The 23372-nt window shown below is 41.4% G+C and overlaps 1 protein-coding gene across 1 annotated transcript in view; it reads left to right on the top strand.

Moving 5' to 3' along the window:
- LOC140185993 (VPS10 domain-containing receptor SorCS1-like) overlaps window positions 1-23372 on the top strand; it is an 837248-nt gene that overhangs the window by 234753 nt on the left and 579123 nt on the right. Inside the window, exon 3 of the mRNA XM_072239817.1 lies at window positions 22805-22904. Within this exon, the coding sequence (XP_072095918.1) occupies window positions 22805-22904 (100 nt within the window). The remainder of the gene's footprint in view (window positions 1-22804; window positions 22905-23372) is intronic.

The raw sequence follows: 23372 nt of genomic DNA, 5'->3' as shown, positions 1-23372 counted from the left end.
CATGGTCCACTTAAAATAAAATTTATTTGGTCCATTTCTGACATCTCTGTCCCTTTTCTCAATCTCTCTGGCTCCATCTCTGGAGATCAACATTTTTGTAAGTTTACCAATTTCCATGGCTATCTTGATTTTACCTCTTCCTATCCTGCTTCCTGTAAAAATGCTATTCCCTTTTCTCAGTTCCTTCGGCTCCACTGTATCTTTTCCATGAATGAGGCTTTCCTTCACAAGACATCAGAGATGACCTCCTTCTTCAAAGAATGGGCTTCCCTTCCTCCACAGTTGAGGCTGCCCTCACTCACATCTCCTCCATCTGCATTCACCTCACCTTCCTGCCACCTTAAGAGTGGTAGAGTTCCCTATGTTCTCAGCTAACACCCCATGAGCCTTCGCATCCAACACATCATTCTCCAAAACTTCTGCCATCTTCAATGGGATCACACTACCAAACACATCTTTACCTCTTCCTGCTCTCCATTCCACAGGGATCAATCTCCCCATGATCCCTTGTCCATTCTTGCCTCCCTCTAATCTCAATTTCCCATTCACCTCCCCTCTTACCTCCATTCAGGGCTCTAAACAGTCCTTCCAGGTGAGGCGATACTTCACCTCCGAATCTGTTGGAGTCGTCTTTTGTATCCATTGCTCCCAATGCAGCCTCCTCTACATTGGTGAGTCTCGACGTGGATCGTAAATTGTTCAGCATCTCCAATCCATCTACCAAGAGGGGAACTTCCTGGAGGCCAACAATTTTAATTCCTATCCCATTCCCATTCCGACATGTTGGTCAATGACCTCCTCTTTTTCCACAATGAGGCTACTCAAGGTGGAGGAGTAACACCTCATATAAGTAGCCTCCAATCTAATGGTATGAACATTTATTTTCCCTTCTGGTATTTTTTCCATCCCTTTTCCTCATCATTAAAGTTAAAGCAATTAATTCAAATAGTAGAGCTATTTTCTAAAGATATAAACATGAACTTTGGACTAGATAAGTGCAGGACATTAAACATAAAGAAGCATAGAGGAATATAAAACAGAGCAGCAGGATACATTAGAACCGATGGATGAATATGAAATATATAAGTAACAAGCAAAGGAAAGAGATGTTAGTGTGATAAAGGGAAAACTTCTGACAGAATTTACTTCAAGGCATAAGAAAATCCGCCAAACAGAGCTCAACAGTAAAAGTATAACAAAGGCAATAAACACTTCTGCTATACTCACATTAAATTTTTCTTTTGGCATAATATATTGGTCCAAAACTGACGTGGAAATTTTATAAAGAAAAATAAGAACTGAAGTGACTAATTTTAGAAAACACAATATGCACTCGAACACACTTAGATTAACATTACATAGGACAGAAGGAGAAAGAGGAATGACATGATTTTAAAAACTGCAGAACAATCAGATAAAACTTCGAGGGATATGTTTTCATCAACAAAAACCAGATGCAGCACTGCACATAAGCATATATAATTCCTACATGTATACAGTCAAATACAATTCCTACATGTATACAGTCATATACAATTCCTACATGTATACAGTCATATACAATTCCTACATGTATACACCAGTCAAATACAATTCCTACATGTATACAGTCATATACAATTCATATACAATATACAATTACAGTCATATACAATTCCTACATGTATACACCAGTCAAATTAAATGAAAGCACAATCCAGAAATATATGGAAATTATCACTTAAGAAGAAAAAGTTAAGTAAAGGAGATCATGACCTTCCATGGAAGATATCCCACAATCTGAGTAGACTAGATATTGACAAGGAAGCGTTGAATACCTGGCTCAGATTGGGAGACCAGAAACAGAGGGTTTCCTTGTGGCAGCACAGGACCAGGTGGTTAACACAATAAAGTATCAAAAATATATCTTAAAATACCAACACACCCAAGATGATAAATGTTGAATATGCCAAAAGGAATCATAAATAATCCAACACATTACAGGATCCTGCAGCAGTTTAACTCAATCTGATTACTTACACAGGGACAATCAAGTGGCAAATATCATTCACCAAAATCGTGCTTTAAAATACAAACTCATAAATGAAACTCTGCTTTACTATAAATACAAACTGATTAATTTAAGAGTCAGAGTCACACAAACTATATTCCAACCAATCCATTATTACAGATAGGACAATCCATAATAACTGATCGGATATAATATTACAGGATAAACAAGCAAAAACAATATACTTAAGCCATTTCAAACACACATAACATACAGAAATCAATAAGTGAAAAACACCAGAAATATGCTGAATTAAAAGTGGAAATTGAAAGACTATGAAACATGAACATTGTCCCAATAGCTGCTACCTACAGCTGGTATCATCCCAAAGTTACGACACAATTAGGCTTACACAGCAGTATTTATGCAAGTCTCCAGAAAGCCGCAATACAAAACACCAATAGAATGGACTGAAAGTTCCTAGCAATTGAGAAGTGATTGTGTCTAGCTATGCCCGTAGCTCAGGTTTTACCAGCTTGACCTGAGAAACAATAAAAATATAATAAGAATAATTAAGCACTAAAGTTGAGAATGAGAGATGAAGATCCTTGAAAGTAAGTCCACAGGTGTGAGAACAGTTCAGGGATGGGGCAAGTGACTTTGAATGAATTTATCACCACTGGTTTAAGAGCCTGTTGATTGGGACGGTGGGGGGGGGGTGTTGGTGGTGGTGGTGGTGGTGGGGGATGCGGTAATAACCGTTCCTGAACCTGGTGGTGTGAGCCCTGAGGCTCATGTATTTTCCTCATGGCAGTGTAAGAAGGGGATGTTTGGGGTCCCTGATGATGGATGCTGCTTTCCTGTGACATGTAGATGTGCTCAATGGTGGGGCGGGCTTTATTTGTGATGGATTGGGCCATTATAGGATTTTCCATTCAAGAGCATTGGTGTTTCTATACCAGGCCATGATGCAACCAGTTAGTACACTCTCCGCCACACACCTGTAAAAGTCTGTCAAAGTTTTATATGTTATGCTGAATCTTCGCAAACTTCTAGGTTGAGGTGCTACCATGCCTTCTTTGTTGCGCCCATGTAACCTGGTTAATTAAACCCAAAGATGTAATGTTAGAAATCTCCACCTGTGGATGGAGGAAAACCAGGTTTACTGAATAAAAAAACTGGGGGAGAAAAAGCTACGTGAGAACGAGGCGTTGCTGACGCAGTGTGGGAAAGCAAGAGAAACGCAACTATTAGAAACTAAAGATATAAACTGTTAAAAGTGGAATTAGTAGTGAGTATCTCTACCCTACTTACTTGAAAACCTCAGAATGAAGCCTCTGGAGGAGAGTTGATAGCCATAATAGATCCATTGAAGCTATGGCTGTAACAAGCAGCAGCTGTAACAAAACAATATCGACAGAGACAAGTGTCCAAGATCTCTACCAGGTAACCAGACATTAGTTCTGTTAAATCACACCAAAGGATTTGGTTCGGGCTTCTTTTGTGTAAATATTGTGAATCAACTTTCTGTGGATGATCAACTATTTCATCCAACGAAATAAGAAAACAAGATGGCAAGCCACCCAAGATGGGAATGAAATATTTAATGATGTAGAGGATTTAATATGGTTGGATGTACAATTTTATCTTCATTCGAAGGACTTGAGTTTGATTTTCTACAAGAAATGATTATTTTTTGCAAAGACTGTGAAAAGTTACTGAATGAGATTTACTTTGTTTAAAAGTTGTGGGGTTGGAGAATTGTGAAAGGAGCTGCTATAATTTTTGCATTTGAATTTGTGGACATGTTGACCGGAACTGAAATTAACTAACTAGGAATAAAAAAGAGAAAGGTTAGCCTGTAAACCTTTAAATGGGGTATGATACTAGATCTAATTAGTTAGAGAAATTGGAGTAAAAAAGGATTAGGGTTTCACTGATTATATTATCACTGATTCTAACTAAACACGAATTTGTTTTTCTTTGCTATCTGAGATTTGGAACCTAAACAGAAGGTTGAAATTTTGAATTGTTCTTATTCATGTAAATATTTTGTATATCTTGTTTTTAATTTTATAAACAAAACTTACTTCCAGAAGTGTGTGTCTTCTATTCCCTGCCTCCTTCTGATATTTGGAGCTTCTGATGGCCTGCTAGCATCAAGTGTAGTACTATGTACTTTGTTTTTTCTCATAATGAGTGTGGTGACCCATCACATGAGATAAGACAAGCGCTACACAGATGTTACATCCAGGACAGGTCTTCTGAGATAATAACATTGAAGAATTTAAAGCTGCTGATGCTCCAGGACTGGCTCGAGGACCACCAGTTTCCTTCAATAATCAGCTCCTTGGTTTTGCTGAAATTGAGTCAGATATTGTTTGTTATGACATCACTTAGCCAGATTTTCAATCCCCCTCCTAGATGCTGATTCATCACCACCTTTGATTTGACCAATGACAGTGGTGTCTTCAGCAAAGTTAAATGTGGCATTGGAGCTGTACTCAGCTGTACAGTCATCAGCGTAAAGCAAGTAGGACAGGGCTAAGTGCACAGCCTTGTGGTGCACCTATGCTGATGGAAATTGTGGAGGAGACATTGCAGCTGATCCACAAATGTTGCCAGTCCTCCTACCCCTTACCCCAGCTTTTTATTCTGATGTCTTCTCCCTTTTCCAGTCCTGAGGAAGGTTCTCAGCCCAGAACATTGACTGTTTATTCATTTCCAAAGATGCTACCTGACCTGCTGAGTTCTTCTAGCATTTTGCGTGCAGTGCTCTGGATTTCCAGCATCTATCAAATCTCCTGTGTTCCAATACTCCTGTGTGTGCGTAGTTTGGGCAGTAGCTTCACTAGGATTACACAACAGCTCTAAATAGCCACACAGGAGAAAATAGCCTCACCTGCAGGAGATTTTTAGGTTTTGCCCTGGTGGGAAGGAGAGTGAAGAGTGGACATTGTATCTCATATTTGTCCCTAATAAATGAATAAATAACCCTCCTGATTGCATCTCTCAGGAATTGAAAGGAGGAAACGTGGAAGAAATCCTTTTTATCAGGTAAAAATAGAAAATGCTGGAAAATCTTGGCGGATCAGGCAGCATCTTTGGGATGAGAAATTGTGTTAACATTTCAGGTCAGTCATCCGTCATCAGCACTGTTCTGAAGAGACTTGAACCTGAGGTTTTAACATTTTAAATGAGAACATTATTTTTCCTTATGTTATAGTACACTATTTAAAAGAAGCTTCTGACCCACTGGTATGTGCTGCATCTGCACCAATAATTACCTCTTCACAGATAATGCTAAAGCTGCCTGTCTCTAGGATGGATTGAAATTCAATATTTAATTGTCCTCCAGACAGGGTATGCCACATCATACCTTCCCTACCTGAAGCAGTCAATTCTGCATGACACTTTGTACTGGGAAACTAGACAAGGGGATTGATTTATTTTCTCTTTGGATATGGGTATTGCAGAAGGCGTTAGAACCTGAGCCTTTGATCAACACTGAGTTGAAATAGGTGAGCAAAGGGGTGAAAGGTTACCAGGACTAGAAGGAATGCAGTGGTGAAATTACCATGATTGAATTAAATGGTGCAGTGGCTCAAAAATCTGAATAACCTACTAGTGCTCTTCATTGGTATTGAGTGGAGGGGTGTGGCAAATGGGTCAAGTGCAGATGACATTGGTTGCGGGATATATAAACTGGAGATGGGGGTTATTGATCAGAGAGTAGTTGAACTGGAGATAAAGCCATTAATCAGAGAGTAATAGAATTGGAACAGGGATCTTTGATCAGGGGAGCTGAATTTGAACAGAAGACATAAGTGACTGTGGAAGAGGTAATTGAAGCAAAGAGAAATCTGCTGGAGGAACTCAGCGGTTTGAGCAGAACTGGGGGAAGGGGAAACAGGAATTGTTGATGTTTTGAGTCAAAATCCTGATGCAAGATGTTGACCCAAAATATTGACAATTCATGAGGGGGTTTCATCGCTTAAGGAGTAGGGAATTTCTGTTAGTGATAAGGCTCCATTTGTCAGGAATATCCAGACTTGATCATCAGTCAGGGGGAGTTTAGTTGGAGTTAGAATCAGTGGGTAGAAGGATTGTTGGAGTTGGGCAGGGTTATCAGCTGAGGTGAGCTGTTTGAATCAGGGAAGGAAGTCAGCGATTAGGAAGAGTGGTTGAGTTGAGGGAAGTAATTTTAAACAGGTGAGATAGGTGGGATGGTAATATCCATACTACGGATGGGTGGCTGGGGTCTCCAAAGGTAAAGAACAATTAAATAACTAAAGACCACCCTTGCCTTGTCTGGTGCTGATCTGGGATCAGCTACACAGATGGAAGCCCTACTGTCATCCCGAAAGCCTGATTCTGCAGGACTGTGTGATGTATTCCAATCCAAAGGGAAAACCCCAGAGGTGGCAAACAGAAGGCATCGGCCGTCGCTGCCCATACTTGGAATCCTCTAGGTGTTATGTGAACAAGGGAAATGGGGTGAAAGACTTATTTTAAATCTACCGGCACCCAGAACCCTCCATACCCCTCCCATCAAATCTGAATCTCCCTATTCAGACTTCTCTTAAACATTATAACTGAACTTGCATCCTCCACTTTTGCTGACTGCTCGTTCCACACTCACACCACCTTCTGGGTGAAGAAGCTCCCCTTAGGTATTTCACCTTTCAGCTTAAAATGATTACCTCTATTTCTAGACTCATGCAGCCTGCAAGCTTTCACCCTATCAATACCTCCCCTCATGCACCTGCACACCAGGAAATCAAGTCCTAATGTATTCATGCTTTTGCTGGATCTCCGGTCCTCAAGTAACATTCCTTGTAACATTTTTATTGTAACTTACAGATACATGTCCATAATTCATTGAAAGTGCTGTCACAGGTTGATAAGGTTGTGATGAAACCTTCTGGAACATTGACCATTATAAACCAAAGAATTAAGAACAGAAGATGGGATCTTATGTTGATGTTGCACTGGTGAGGCCAAATTTGGAGTATTGTATGCAGTTTTGGTCACCTGTTCTACAGGAACGATGTGAATAAGGTGGAAGGATGCAGATAAAATTTACAAAGATGTTGCTGGTTCTGGAGGATCTGAGTCATAAGAAAAGATTGAATAGGTGAGGACTTTATTCCTTGGAACATAGAAGATTGAGAGGAGATTAAATAAAACTGTATAAAATTACGAGGGGCATTGATAGGGTAAGTGCAAGCAGACTTTTTCCACTGAGGTTAGGTGGGACTGCTATTAGAGTTCATGGGTTAAGGGTGAAAGATGAAATGCTTAAGGGGAAAATGAGGGGAAACGTCTTCACCCAGAGGGTCATGAGAGTGTGGAACAAGCTGCCAGTGCACGTGGTGCATGCGAGCTCGACTGCATGGATGGTAGGGGTATTGAGGGCTATGTCCCGGTGCAGGTCGAAAGGAGTAGGCAGTTTAAATAGTTTTGCACAGATGGGATGAGGGGCCTGTCTCTGTGCTGTCTTTTTCTATGACTCTCTGACTCTTTTTGTTGTATTGCTCTGTACTGCTACCACAAAACTACAAATTTCACAGCACATGTCAGTGATATTAAACCCGATTCTGATTCTGAAATCAACATTGCAAAGGAATGCATATTGGAATTGTTCAAAGACGATCAGAAGGTAAGCAGAAAAGCAAGGACAGCTCCCAACAAGTTATGATAAATCTCACATTTTTTGAAGCAGACTCATAAGTTCAAATAATTAGTGCCAGTAATTATATCAATTTTAACTGAATATGCATTAATTTATCACTGTTAGATTGTCTGGACAGCAAATCCTCCTCATTTATAACATGAGAACGGTTTAAATCTATTATAAAGAGATTAATTCAAACACTCACTTAATGAGCACACAGATAATAATTCAAATGGGCTGCAAGTTACAAAAGGCTGCTCACTCCAGCAAATGTCATTAGAATTGGAGCGATAAATCTGCAAATCTTGGAAGAGCTCAGATGGAGAATCAGAGTCTGAAAAGAGGTACGGCAGGTTAACATCTCAAGCATGACACTACTTCAGAAGCAGGAGGATTTGCTATGAAGTTTATTTAAGATTTCCTGCTCTTTAATTATTTTTTGTAGTTCACTCTGTTCAAGTGTGGAAAGGTAATAGATCTGGTGGATGATGGAGGAAGAATTCAGAAATAAAGTTGCACTGTGGTCACTGGTCAGTTTAAATTAACTGGAACTGAAATAAAATCCTGGTGTCAGTAACAATAAAGTCATAGGTTACATAGTGTGAAGAAAGCCCCCTTGGCACAAATCCTCCATGGCCAAACACTTCCAAGCTAATCTTATTGGCTCACATTTGGCCCCTATCCCTCTAAATCTTTCCTATCCATAAGCAGCAACATCTTGAGGCACCAGTGCTTGAAGGTGTCCTCAGTGGTGAGAAGGACTGTGCCCATGACAGAGCTGGTTGAATCCAGAAGAGAGACCATATTACTCCTATCCTGGCCTCCCTCCACTGGCTGCCAGTACAGTTTAGAATTGATTTTAAGATTCACTTGTTTGTTTATAAAGCCCTAAATGGGCTGGCCCCCTCCTATATCGCAGACCTTCTAACCCCTTATTCTACTTCCAGGTCCCTCAGGTCGGCTGACTTGGGGTTCCTGGCTGCCCCATGATCTAACCTTAAGCCCAGGGGTGACCGCGCCTTTGCTATTGTAGCCCCTAGACTGTGGAACAGCATTCCCCTCCCTATCAGATCTGCCCCCTCCATCAACTCTTTTAAATCCAGGCTCAAAACTTACTTTTATTCACTAGTGTTTGATTCTTCCTGATGTAGCTGATTTTTTGGCTTGTGCCTAGGCCCTTCTGTTGTTTCTTTTGTGCCTATAAGCTGTTTGCCTTGTTGGTTATGTCTGTCTTTTTGTATTTGTGATTTTAGCTATCTGATCTGATCTGTACAGCACTTTGGTCAACGTGGGTTGTTGTTGAATGTGTTGGCGTGTGGCCAAGTGGTTAAGGCGTCGGTCTGGTGATCTGAAGCTCGCTAGTTTGACCCTCAGCTGAGGCAGCGTGTTGTGTCCTTGAGCAAGGCACTTAACCACACATTGCTTTGCAACGACACTGGTGCCAAGCTGTATCAGCCCTAGTGCCCTTCCCTTGGACAACATCGGTGGCGTGGGGAGGGGAGACTTGCAGCATGGGCAACTGTCGGTCTTCCATACAACCTTGCCCAGGCCTGCGCCCTGGAAACCTTCCAAGGCGCAAATTCATGGTCTTACGAGAGTAACTGATGCCTATAAATAAACTTGACTTGACTTGGCTTGATTATATTCTACTGCAGCTTGTTATGATGCTGTGTATTGGATTAATCATACAACTAGTCAGGATGATCTCCATGGTACATCGAAAGAAATTTATTAGTCTTTGATGACACTTAAAATCTCCTGAAACTGATATGACCAGGACACCATAAGATATAGGAGCAGAATTAGGCCATTTGGCCCATCAAGTCTGCTCCACCATTTCATGATAGCTGATCCATTTTTCCCTCTCAATCCCAATGTCCTGTCGTCTCCTGTATCCCTTCATGTCCTGACTAATCAAGAATCTTTCCACCTCTGCCTTAAATATGCATGAAGATTTAGCCTCCACAACTACCTGTGGCAACAAATTCCATAGATGCACTACTCTCTGGCAAAAGAAATTCTTCATCCTCTCCATTCTAAAAGGACACCTCTCTATTCTGAGGCTGTGTCCTCTGGTCCTAGACTCTCCCACCATAGGAAACATCCTCTCCACATCTGTTCTATCAAGGTCTTTCACCATTTGATAGGTTTGAATGAGGTCACCCCTCATTCTTCTGAATTCTAGTGAATACAGGCCCAGAGCCATCAAACACTCCTCGTATGACAAGCTGTTCAATCCTGGAATCATTTTCATGAACCTCCTTTGAACCATCTCCAGTGTCAGCACATCCTTTTTAAGACCAGGGGCCCAAAACTGCTCACAATGCTCCATGTGAGGCCTTACCAGTGCTTTAAAAGCCTCAAAATGACATCCTTGCTTTTATATTCTAGTCCTCTTGAAATGAATGCCAACATCACATTTGCCTTCCTCATCACTGACTCAACCTGCAAACTAACCTTTAGGAAATCCTGCACAAGAATTCTCAAGTCCCTTTGCTCCTCAGACTGTTGAATTTTCCATTATTTAGAAGATTGTCTATCCCTTTATTTCTTCTACACTTCCCAACACTGTATTCCATCTGCCATCCTCGTAATCTGTCTAAGTCCTTCTGTGGCTTCTCTATTTCCTGAAAACTACCTGCTCCTCCCCCTATCTTTGTATCATCCTCAAACTTTGCAACAAAGCCATTAATTCCGCCATCCAAGTCATTAACATATAATGTAAAAAGAAACAGTCTTAACACAGACCCATGTGGAACACCACTAGTCACCAGCAGCCAACCAAAAAAGGCTCCCTTTATTCCTGCTCTTTGCCTCCTGCCAATCAGCAACTGCTTTATCCATGCTAGAATCTTTTCTGTAATATCATGGGTTCTTAGCTTGTTAAGCAGCCTTATGTCTGGCAACTTGTCAAAGGCCTTCTGAAAATCCAAGTATAAAACATCAACTGATTCGCCTCTGTCTATCCTGCTTGTTATTTCTTCAAAGAATTCCAACAGATTCACCTGGCAAGATTTTCCCTTGAGGAAATCGTGCTGACTACAGCCTATTTTATCTTGTACCTCCAAGTACCCTGAAATCACATCCTTAACAATTGACTGCAATGTCTTCCTAAACACTAAGATTGGATTCACTGGCTTATAATTTCTTTCTCCTGCATCTCTCCCTTCTCGAAGAGTGGAGTGATATGTGCAATTCTCCAGTCTTCAGAAACTCCAAATGAAATATAGCTGATGTTATGCTTTCTTCATGACAGTATCAATGTAACCAGTGCAGGAGACCCTCTGAAATGTTGACACCCAGGAAGTTGAAGCTCACCCTTTCCACTGCTGACTCCTCAATGAGGACTGGTATATGTTCTTCTAACTTCCCCTTCCTGAAGTCCATGATCATTTACTGACATTGAGTGCAAAGTGTTTTTTTTGTGATATGTTCTGCATTTCAAGAAGGCAGCCCACTGTCACCCTGCATTAACTGACAGTTCAGGAGAAGCAGAAAATACCAGTGATAAATAACTAACAGGTAGTTTTCTCATTTGCATATTATAGCTCTCAAATGTAAATTGAACATGATGAAATCAAAATGGAGACTGTCACTCACTTCCTGCTGCTGTATTGTTTGAGCGCAATCTGACTGTCAGGAGCAGTGACAAATTGGCCAATTATGATGCACTTGCAAAGTGCTGGCTTTGCAGTCACCTAAATTAGTTCAATTAATGTGAATACTAAATATTTAGGTGGGCTTGATTGTGGAGTGTACAGCAATTCTTCACATTTCAGGCTGACTGACAAATTTGAAAGTGTGGATACCAAAATGAACCACAAAACAAAATCACTCAGGAGAAATGGGGATATTTGAAATGAAAAAAGCCATTAGTGCCATCAAATACTGGTCAGACCTCTTTTGAAATACTGGGGGCAATTTTGAGCTCCCAATGTGCTTCCCCTGGATAGGGACCAGAGAAGATTCACAAGAATTATACCAGGAATGAAAGTCTTAACCTTTAGGGAGCATTTGATGTCTCTGGGTCTATACTTGATGGAGTTCAGAAGGATGCAGGGAGGTATCTCATTGAAAAGGATGACAGGAGTGAAGGTAGGTCCGATTAGAGATAAAGGTGGGAAGATGTGCCTGGAAGCTGTGGAAGTGAGCGAGGTCCTCAATGAATACTTCTCTTCGGTATTCACCAATGAGAGGGAACTTGATGATGGTGAGGACAATATGAGTGAGGTTGATGTTCTGGAGCATGCTGATATTAAGGGAGAGGAGGTGTTGGAGTTGTTAAAATACATTAGGACAGATAAGTCCCCGGGGCCTGACGGAATATTCCCCAGGCTGCTCCACGAGGCGAAAGAAGAGATTGCTGAGCCTCTGGCTAGGATCTTTATGTCCTCGTTGTCCACGGGAATGGTACCGGAGGATTGGAGGGAGGCGAATGTTGTTCCCTTGTTCAAAAAAGGTAGTAGGGATAGTCCGGGTAATTATAGACCAGCGAGCCTTACGTCTGTGGTGAGAAAGCTGTTGGAAAAGATTCTTAGAGATCGGATCTATAGGCACTTAGAGAATCATGGACTGATCAGGGACAGTCAGCATGGCTTTGTGAAGGGCAGATCATGTCTAACAAGCCTGATAGAGTTCTTTGAGGAGGTGACCAGGCATATAGATGAGGGTAGTGCAGTGGATGTGATCTATATGGATTTTAGTAAGGCATTTGACAAGGTTCCACACGGTAGGCTTATTCAGAAAGTTAGAAGGCATGGGATCCAGGGAAGTTTGGCCAGGTGGATTCAGAATTGGCTTGCCTGCAGAAGGCAGAGGGTGGTGGTGGAGGGAGTACATTCAGATTGGAGGATTGTGACTAGTGGTGTCCCACAAGGATCTGTTCTGGGACCTCTACTTTTTGTGATTTTTATTAACGACCTGGATGTGGGGGTAGAAGGATGGGTTGGCAAGTTTGCAGACAACACAAAGGTTGGTGGTGTTGTAGATAGTGTGGAGGATTGTCAAAGATTGCAGAGAGACATTGATAGGATGCAGAAGTGGACTGAGAAGTGGCAGATGGAGTTCAACCTGGAGAAGTGTGAGGTGGTACACTTTGGAAGGACAAACTCCAAGGCAGAGTACAAAGTAAATGGCAGGATACTTGGTAGTGTGGAGAAGCAGAGGGTTCTTGGGGTACATGTCCACAGATCCCTGAAAGTTGCCTCACAGGTGGATAGGGTAGTTAAGAAAGCTTATGTTAAGTTAGCTTTCATAAGTCGACGGATAGAGTTTAAGAGTCGCGATGAAATGATGCAGCTCTATAAAACTCTGGTTAGGTCACACTTGGGAGTACTGTGTCCAGTTCTGGTCCCCTCACTATAGGAAGGATGTGGAAGCATTGGAAAGGGTACAGAGGAGATTTACCAGGACGCTGCCTGGTTTAGAAAGTATGCATTATGATCAGAGATTAAGGGAGCTAGGGCTTTACTCTTTGGAGAGAAAGAGGATGAGAGGAGACATGATAGAGGTGTACAAGATAATAAGAGGAATAGATAGAGTGGATAGCCAGCGCCTCTTCCCCAGGGCACCACTGCTCAATACAAGAGGACATGGCTTTAAGGTAAGGGGTGGGAAGTTCAAGGGGGATATTAGAGGAAGGTTTTTTACTCAAAGAGTGGTTGGTGCGTGGAATACACTGCCTGAGTCAGTGGTAGAGGCAGATACACTAGTGAAGTTTAAGAGACTACTAGACAGGTATATGGAGGAATCTAAGGTGGGGGCTTATATGGGAGGCAGGGTTCGAGGGTCGGCACAACATTGTGAGCCGAAGGACCTGTACTGTGCTGTACTATTCTATGTTCTATGTAAACCTAACAAATACTGAAAGGCATGGATAGAGTTGACTTGGAGCATTTGTTTCCATTAGAGTGTGAGTCTAGGATCAGGGAGCACAACCTCATTGTAAAGGGGTGTTCTGCAACTGAGGATTGTAGATGCAAGTCAGTGGGTACATCGGTTCTTGATTACTAAAGGGATTCATGGGAAATGGCAGGAAAATGGGGTTGAAATGGAAAACTGAATGACAGAGCACACTCAATACACAGACTGGCCTAATTCTAACCCGATAAATGTTATAGTGTTTTGTTACACCCTGCTTCAGAAAGCAAACTGAAGGACAAAGCATTTAATTTCCCAGTATCACATTCCTATGTGCCAATTGCTGAGGAATCAAGTTTAACATCTAAATCAAAGTAAGTCACATTGCACGTGAAGGGCGGTTGCCTCTTTTATGACTCTATGAGGAAGCTGAGCAGCCCTGAGCACCTCTACCATACAGTAAATATTTCCTGACATAAATGTGACCTATAAATTATCCCTTATACAAAAATGATCTTAAACCTTCCTTGAAGTTCACCAGATGTCTTGAAACAGGGGTTCCTTTGGAACACCATACTGCAATTTTTCGATGAACCCTCTGAATAAGTGGGAAAAGATGGCTTCCTACACAGATCAGCACATGATATTAACTACTGAATACAATGGATTCTAGCTAATTGGCCTCTGGTTAATTAGGGCAGCAGATTATTTGGGATGATTCTTAAAGAACAAAAGCAAATTGAGAAAATTGCCAGGATTCCCTTAATTTATTTGGAACCATACAATTGGGGCAGGAAACTTGCCAAACAGGTTAGCCATGTGAACTTGTGTGGTTGTTAGACATTATACCATGCTGCTTTTAAATAACATTGGTTGTGTGGCAAACCATAGATATATGTTGTAACTGAGTTACCTGTCTGGACACGTCCCTCGGCTGACTGCTCCTGTGGCTCCTCCCACAGACCCTGAATAAAGGTGATTTCGCCCTGCTCCTCCCCCTCAGACCAGGGGCAGACACTCAGCATGGAGGTCACATTTTACTGCGAATAAAAGCCTTTCAGTATTTACCCTACTTCAGTCTTTTGGAATTATTGAAGGTGCTTCAGGTTGCATACATGTTCAATAATGAGTGAACTTTGTCACTGATAGTTGGTCAGAAATAAGCAGTAAGTCAATTCAGAACTGCTTTGCTCACCGTGGTTTCAAGCATTGAGGCTTGGAGATGCCAGATGACTGTAGATCTCATCTGCCCAGTCCACCAGAGCTGACTTTGTATGTTGAGATGAAATGAAATGATCTTACTACTTTGAAAAGATAGGAACTATGAAGAATTTGAAGGTAATCTTTAATGTTACCTTTGGTCCCCCCGGACACTCAGCTGTCAACTGTGGCTCCAAGTATCTGTTTGCATGTGACAGCACCCATACCTCAGTACGTCACTTTGACAGGTGGGCTAAACCAGGTGAGGGTAGCTGGCACGTCTCATTCCCCGGTGAGATACAGACACACCCATCCCAGCAAGCAAAGTCAGCTCTGGTGGACTGGGCGGATGAGATCTACTGTGAGAGCCAACAGCCAGGAAGGCAGTTCTGCAATGTTCCATGGAGAGCGAAGGGCATGACAAGCCACAGAAGTTGTGTTCACCCATTGCAACCAGGGAAGACCCCAGTTGTGATGTCTATTCGTACCACTGGACCTGGACCTCTGAGATGGAGAAAGTGGAACTGTCCCAGAGCAATGGCTGTCCCACTTTAAAAACTCTCCTGCACAGGTTTCCTGTCATCATTGGATATGATGAACAACCACCATCATACTGGAAAGTTCTAACAATACCACCAGTGTATTCACTATCCTCCAGTGTGGTTGTGAAACATGGACCAGATATTAAGTCTTCAAAAATGCAAACACTACCATTATCGAAGCCATGATCCTGAAAACACAACTTCATTGGACGTGACAGGAAGACCCATGGGCCTCTCCAGACTGCCTGAAGCAGCAATGGCCAATTATCACAGGGAAGCAGAAACCATGATAGACATGGTAAGAGGTATAAAGACTGTGTGAAAGCCAGTATTACTTGGAGTGTGCTTCCCCCTTGGCATCTGGAACATAGTGCATGAGAAAGAACTGGTTGGCGTGCTCACAGCAGCTTAGAAGATGGGCATTATACAGACCTGGAGATGGCCTGACAGAAGGGGAAAGCAGCAGTAATGGTCATGCCCATGCAATCAGGATAACTCCCATGTCCTCACTGTGAACACCTATGCCTGATCAAGAATTGACCTCTACAGTCACCTCCACAAGTGGCAACACAGGTAGATGAGGTGATAAAAAGAGCTTTTGGTACACTTGTCTTCAGAGATCAATGTGTTGAGCTCAGGAGTAAGGATGTTATATCGTGTAATACATTGGTGAGGCCTACTATGGAGTATTGTGTGATGCCATTTTTATTTAGTTTTGGACCTGTATTCCCAGAATCCTTTGTTCTACCGCACTCTGCAGTGCCCTACCGTTCACTGTGTAAGACCTTGTTGGTCCTCTCAAAGTTACAACACTTCACACTTGTCTTCATTAAATTCCATCTGCCATTTTGCAGCCCATTTTTCTAGCTGGTTCAGAACCTGCTGCAAGCTCCAATAGTCTTCTTTGCTGTCCACAAGATCCAAATCTTGGTGTCATCTGCAAATTTGCTGATACAGTTAACCACAGTATCATCCGGATCATTGATATAGATGACAAACAACAGGAGACCCAGCACCGATACGTGCAGAACACCACTAGTCACAGGCCTCCAGTCAGAGAGGCAACCATCTACTGTTACTCTCTGGCTTCTCCTGCAAACCCAATATCTTGGCCAAGCAATGAACCTTCTTGACCAACCTTTCATTCAGGACCTGTTTAAATGCCTTGCTGAAATCCATATAGAAATATCAACTGCCTTGCCTTCATCAACTTTCCTGGTAATTTCCTCAAAAAATTCTATAAGATTGGTTGACATGACCTACCACACAGAAAGCCATGCTGACTTACAACACTTTCCAATAATTTTACTACTATTGATGTCAGGCTCACCAGACCAGCCGAGAATTTCCTGGTTTATACTTAGAGCCTTTCTTAAACAGTGGAACTACATTACCCGTCCTCCAGTGTTTCACCTGTCACTCAGGATTATTAAAATATCTCTTCAAGGGCCCCTATAATTTCTGCACTTGCCTCCCACAGGGTCTGAGGGAACACTTTGTCAGACTCTGAGGATTTATCCACCCTAATTTGCCACAAGACAGCAAACCCCTCCTCCTCTATTATTGTTAATAGAATCTCAGGTAGTGACGAGAGGATGTACAGGAATGAGATATGCCAACGCAGCAATAACCTGTCACTCAACGTCAGTAAGATGAAAGAGCTGATTGTGGACTCGAAGAAGGGTAAGATGAAGGAATACTCATAGAGGGATCAGAAGTGGAAAGAGTGAGCCGCTTCAAGTTCCTTGGTGTCAAGATTTCTGAGAATCTAACCTGGTCCCAACATGTCGATGTTGTTATAAAGAAAGCAAGACAGCGGTTACACTTTATTAGGAGTTTGAAGAGATTTGGCATGTCAACAAATACACTCAAAAACTTCTATAGTTGTATCGTGGAGAGCATTCTGACAGGCTGCATCACTGTCTGGTATGGAGAGGCTACTGCACAGGACCTGCAGGTTGTAAATCTAGTCAGCTCCATCGTGGGTACTAGCCTACAAAGGACATCTTCAGGGAGTGGTGTCTCAGAAAGACAGCCTTCATTATTAAGGACCTCCAGTACACAGGGCATGCCCTTTTCTCACTGTTACCATCAGGTAGGAGGTACAGAAGTCTGAAGGCACACACTCAGTGATTCAGGAACAGCTTCTTCCCCTCTGCCATCCGATTCCTAAATGGACATTGAATCTTTGGACACTACCTCACTTTTTTTAATATACAGTATTTCTGTTTTTGCACATTTTTAAAAATCCATTCAATATACGTATACTGTAATTGATTTACTTGTTTATTTATTATTATTTTTATTTAATGTATTATTATTATTTTCTTTTATTTCTCTGCTAGATTATGTATTGCATTGAACTGCTGCTACTAAGTTAACAAATTTCACATCACATGCCAGTGATAATAAACCTGATTCTGATTCTGATCTGTATGGGGTACATGACCACGCTGCTGCTTTGCCTCACTTTTATAGATTCCGTGTCTGTCTCCTGGGTAAATACAGATGCAAAAAATCCCATTTAAGATCTTACCCAACGGTTTTATCTCCAAGCATAGATTACTCTGATCTTCCAGAAGACCAATTTTGTCTCTTGCAATCCTTTTGCTTTTAACATATCTTAGACGCCTTTAGGATTCTCCTTCAGCTGGTCTACTGGAGCAACCTCATGCCTTCCTTTAGCCCTCCTGAATTCTTTCATTTGCATTTGTTATACTCCTCATCTACCTCATTTGTTCCTACCTACCTATACTGTGCCTACTATGCAACCAGGTCTCAATATCTCTCGAAAACCAATGTTCCTTAAACTTGGTATCCTTGCCTTTTATTCATTAGGCACATACAAGCTTTGTACCCTCAACATTTCACTTTTGAAGGCCTCTATTGACAGAAAATAGCCTGTCCCGATCCACACTTGCCAGATCCTTTCTGATACCTTCAAAACTGGCCTTTCTCCAATATAGAATATCAACCCAAGGATCAGACCTACCCTTTTCCATAATTACCTCGCATTTAATGGCATTATGATCACTAGATGCAAAGTGTTCCCCTACACAAAGTTCTGTCACCTGTCCTGTCTCACTGTCTAAAAGGAAATCAAATATTGCACACCTTTTCATGGGATTTCTGTGTACTAATGCGGGAAGCTTTCCTGAACACATTTGACAAACTCTATCCCATCTAGTCCTTTTGGAGTATGGGAGTCCACTCAATATGTGGAAAGCTATAATCACCAACTATCACAACCCCATATATTTTGCAACAGTCTGTGATCTCTCTACAAATTTGTTCCTCTAAATTCCTTGGACTTTTGGGCCATCTTAGATATAGCCCCATTAACATGGTCACACCTTTCTCTTTCCTCATTTCCACTCATAAAGCCTCTCAAGTCAAGTTCTCCTGTCTGTCTGACTGACCACTGCTGTGACATTTCTCCTGACTAGTAATGCCAACCCTCCCTCTTTAATTCTTCCCATTCTATTACATTTAACACAACAGAACCCCAGATACTGAGCCTCCAGTCCTGCCCCTCCTGCAACCAAGTGTCACTAATGGCAACAATATCATAATTCCATGTGTTGAAATTAAAATCCAATTTACTTGATACCAGCAACAATCCCTCCAACCCATCCCACACAATCTCTTTGATCCACTAGCATTAGGAAGGAAGTACAGAAGCATCGGCACTTGGACCTCCAGACTGGGGAACACCTTCTTTCCTCAAGCTGTGAGACTAATGAATACCCTGCCACCGCCAAGGTGCATTCACTAGCATTAAAGGGTTAGGGTCCTGCTGAATGGTCTCGGCCCGAAATATCAACTGTACTCTTTTCCATAGATGCTGCCTGGTCTGCTGAGTTCCTCTAGTATTTTGTATGTGAGTCTATTTACTGTATTGTTTATTGTTTACCTCTGCTGTGCACTACATGCACTTTAAGTTATCTACTATTAACTTACTTATCATAATATATTGTTTTATGTTCTGTTTGTAATATATATTTTTGGGTGCACTGAGGTCTGGATGAATGTTGTTTTGTTTAGTAGTATCTATGATAGTAAGGTTAAACTTCAGGTGACAAACAATAATTTGTAATCCCGGTTAACTGATAAGCATACCCATTTCCTCACTTTACCCTCAGACTATCCTCGGTGACTTGATATGCTCAAGTACAGAAAATCAACGGGGTGGGCAGCATCTGTGGAAAGAGAAACAGACAGTCTACAATCCTTTGTTTGAACTGGAAAGAGAGAGATGTTAGTTTTCAGTTGAAGAGAAGGTAGAGGAGAGAGTAGTACAGACAAAAGTGGAGTGCTTGTGATAGGGTGAGTCAAAAAGGAGAGGGAAGGTTTAGATTGAACTTGGAGTAGTTTAAAAGGTTGGTACAGTATCAATGGCCAATGAGCCTCTATTGTGCAACACTGTACAATGTTCTACGTTCTATGAAATACCTTAATAGCATAGTTATCAGTACATTAAGCTTCTAGTACTGTATAATGAGTTAATGGTGAGATGTGGAGAGCTGCCTGGAAGAATTAATGAGTAGATAAGGCTGTGGAAGAGCCAGCACTTTAGCATTTGTATCACATTTGTATCTTCTCTTCTACAGCTCTCCACACCTCACCATTAATTCTTCATACAGAACCAGAAACTTAATGTACTGACAACTACGCCATTAATAGCACTTGTTATAACTTAGCCTACATGCAAAACATAAATGATCATAAGCCAGAACATACTGCTCCAAGATCAGTTTAGTTCTGAACAGGGCACAGCTCACTAACAGGCAACCATGTTGCCTCATTGACTGCAGAAATCCCAGAAGTAGAAGTAAATCTATGCCTTCTGTCTTTCTGGAGTTGTACAGGGCTTGTGTAAACCCCAGCTTTTCCAAACCGGGTTACACAGTCAAGCCAATAGAGTAAACGTCGTCTTGTCGGGAACGCAGCTATTCCTGGAAATGGTGTAACCTACTGAGTTCACTAAAGTAATCAAGCAAAGCAAACCCATAACTGGGGGAGGGGGTCTTGGTGTGCATTTGATAATTTTGTTTTAATATCCTGCAAGTGTCACAAAACACGTATAGCACTAAACGTTTGGCGGATACATTTTTAATTTTAAATTAAATTTTAGCAAGCTTTACAGAAATAACCACTTATTCAAGCTCATATCAAGACAGCCAATAAATGGTGGAAACACTGTTCATTATCTCAGTTAGTAATAACTATTTACTTTTTCATCTACCTGCAACTTTCAATAAGCCAGGATCCAGTAGTGTGTTCTTGCACAGCTCTTCATTGTAACCATTGGCTATAATTATCTATAATGCTTTAGGAAATACATGGAGCATCCTGATAAGACTTGTACATGATAACTAGACTCCGTGGCTGCGGAAAATTATCAGAGTTACATTCAGAATGGAAAGGTTAAAAGGAGTCACCACTTGAAAAAAGAACTACTTCCTTTTAATCAGTTGAAAGACCCATTAGCTCCACAAACAAATGGAGGAAATATTTTATGCCTGGTTTGAAATGTTATGGTCACAGGCCAAGTTTCAGACACATTCATTAAATCAGCCAATAATAATAAACCGTTGACTAATTTGCCAAGGTAATGAAATGCCGATAAATTTCCTTGCTGGAGGCCAAAGTAATTTCCTGCAGTTTTACTTGAAAACTTGCAAATTGAACTGGAGATGGATCATTTAAGTTCATAAATCAATATACTGCAGATTCGCCAGAGGTCAACCAGCTCCACTTGTTTGGCATTTAAGTGGAAGCAGTGGGTGATTTCAGGAAATTTTAAAATGCCTTGATTGTGATAGTGATTCAAACAGATGAAGTTTAGGAAGGAAATTCCAGAGTTGACGATCTTTCCACCTGAAGGATAAACTGACAGAAGTTTTGCGAAGGAAGAGGAGCTGGAAGAATACTGAGTTTGGAAATTGACAATAAGAAATGTGGAGCACAACTTAAGGTGCATTCATGAGACAATGGAAAGGAATGTTACCCTAGGCTTTTTTTGTTTCATCCTCAGTCCTCTAGTGAATGTAGTGAACTTCTGACCTCTCCTATCAGATTCCCCCTTTTCTAGCCCTTTATCCCTTTCAACAATCAACTTCCCAGCTCTTTACTTCGTTCCTCTCCCCCTCTCCCAGTTTCACCTATCATCTGACACTTTGTACTTCTTCTTTCCCTCCCCCCACCTTCTTCTGCTGACTCCTTCCCCCTTCCTTTCCAGTCCTGATGAAGGGTCCCAGCCCGAAACATTGACTGATTACTCTTTCTCATAGATGCTGCCTGGCCTGCTGAGTTCCTCTGCTATTTTGTGTGTGTTACTCTAGGCTTTTTTTTTGTTTCACCTTCGAAGTATATTGATGTGAACACCAGCCCTGGAGGATATTCATTACTCCTGCACAGCTGTCACTGATCTGGACTCAAATAGAATTCACTGCAACCAAAAGGTGACTTCAGAGAGAGAGGGAAGAAATATCAACATTACATCTACAGTACAAACAATTCTGCCAATGTCATTGTGTACCAATCACATAATTGCCTATCTATCCCCTGTTCCTGCATGGGAATGCACTACAAAATAATAAAGCTCCTTTATCTGTATAAAGCTGGGATGAAAAGTTTGAACAGGAGATTAGAAAATGCATAACGTAGTTTGGACCAAATGACTTTCACTTAAGTTTCTAAAACCTTCCTTAATTAAGTTGCTGTGAAGACGACGAGTGTAATAACCAGGCTGAATTGTAGTCAATGACAAGTGCTAAAAGCGACTGGGCAAACGGCAAGACTGTCAGTCTGCATTTGCTGTTGATTAATGTTAGAATTCTTGGACAAGATCTATGATAACTGAATTAGCTATTTCCTATTTCAAGCTGATGTGCAGGAATTCAACTGGCTCTTAAAAACAATGGACCTCATTAGCAGCTATTAATAGCTGTTCTCTGTCAACAGATTAGCAGTAAGAATGTATTTTTTATTTTATTTTTATTTAGTGATACAACACGGTAACATGTCTTTCTATCCCAAGGAGCTTCACCACTCAGTTGCACTCATTGATCAATTAACCTACTAACCCATACTCCTTTGGAAGGTAAACGAAAGAGAAGATGCATTCGAGAAATCCAGGGTTAACACACACAAAATTCCGGAGGAACTCAGCAGGTCAGGCAGTGTGTATTGAACTGGAACAAAGAATCGGTGTTTCACTCCGAGACCCTGCATCAGAACTCATCTTTAGAATGTGGGAGGAAACAGGAGCACTCAAAGAAAACACACGTTGCCAGTGGGAGAGCATACAGACTCCTTACAAGCAGCATCAGGAATTGAACCCAGGTTACTGGCCTGTAAAGTGTTATGCTAACCACTATGCTACCATACACCCCACATCAGACAAAGTGTTTCAACGTCATTGCAAATGTAGCATTATATATTGTGCATAATTAATGGCTTTGCTCAGATTGGGGCCAATGGAGCCATGATTGTTAAAAAAACATTTCATTATCTATTACATTTTAATTACAGGTCTACCGACTATGGAACAACATATGAGAAGCTGAATGAGAAAGTGGGCCTCAAAACTGTGCTGAGCTACCTGTATGTCTGTCCTACCAACAAGAGGAAGGTAAAAAAAAACAGATCTGTCACTATGCTGTGCAAGAGAAGTGAGGACGGGTGTCTCACCTTAAATCAATATATGCATAAGTACAAACAGGGAATGTCCTTGCCAAGCGGAGAACTGAAATCAGTTCCATTAATTTGCCCTGTTGGTTGATTCACTGCTCTGTATTCCCTTTACTGGCTGCCTTATTAACGGTGATTGTCAAAGGAAGTTGACTGGTTGCCCACCTCCTGAGCAAAGTTGTCTGCGGAGATCTATTTCTATCTATTTCTGTTCACTAAAACATATGCTAGGTTATTACCTCTTAGAAACAGAGACTGTAAGTGCCCACAGGGAGCATGGTACATCTTCATGAAATACTGTACAGTGGTGTTAATAACATCTTCAACTGCTGCATGTCAAAGACAGGGTGGCCTATGATCTAAAAGAGTCATATATACCTTCAGCAAATGCAGTTTGTTGCAAAGATGT

The sequence above is a fragment of the Mobula birostris genome, chromosome 21 (genome assembly GCF_030028105.1).
Source record: "Mobula birostris isolate sMobBir1 chromosome 21, sMobBir1.hap1, whole genome shotgun sequence".
NCBI lineage: Eukaryota > Metazoa > Chordata > Chondrichthyes > Myliobatiformes > Myliobatidae > Mobula > Mobula birostris.
Note: the sequence above shows the minus strand (reverse complement) of the source record. Positions and strands in the feature narration are given on the sequence as shown.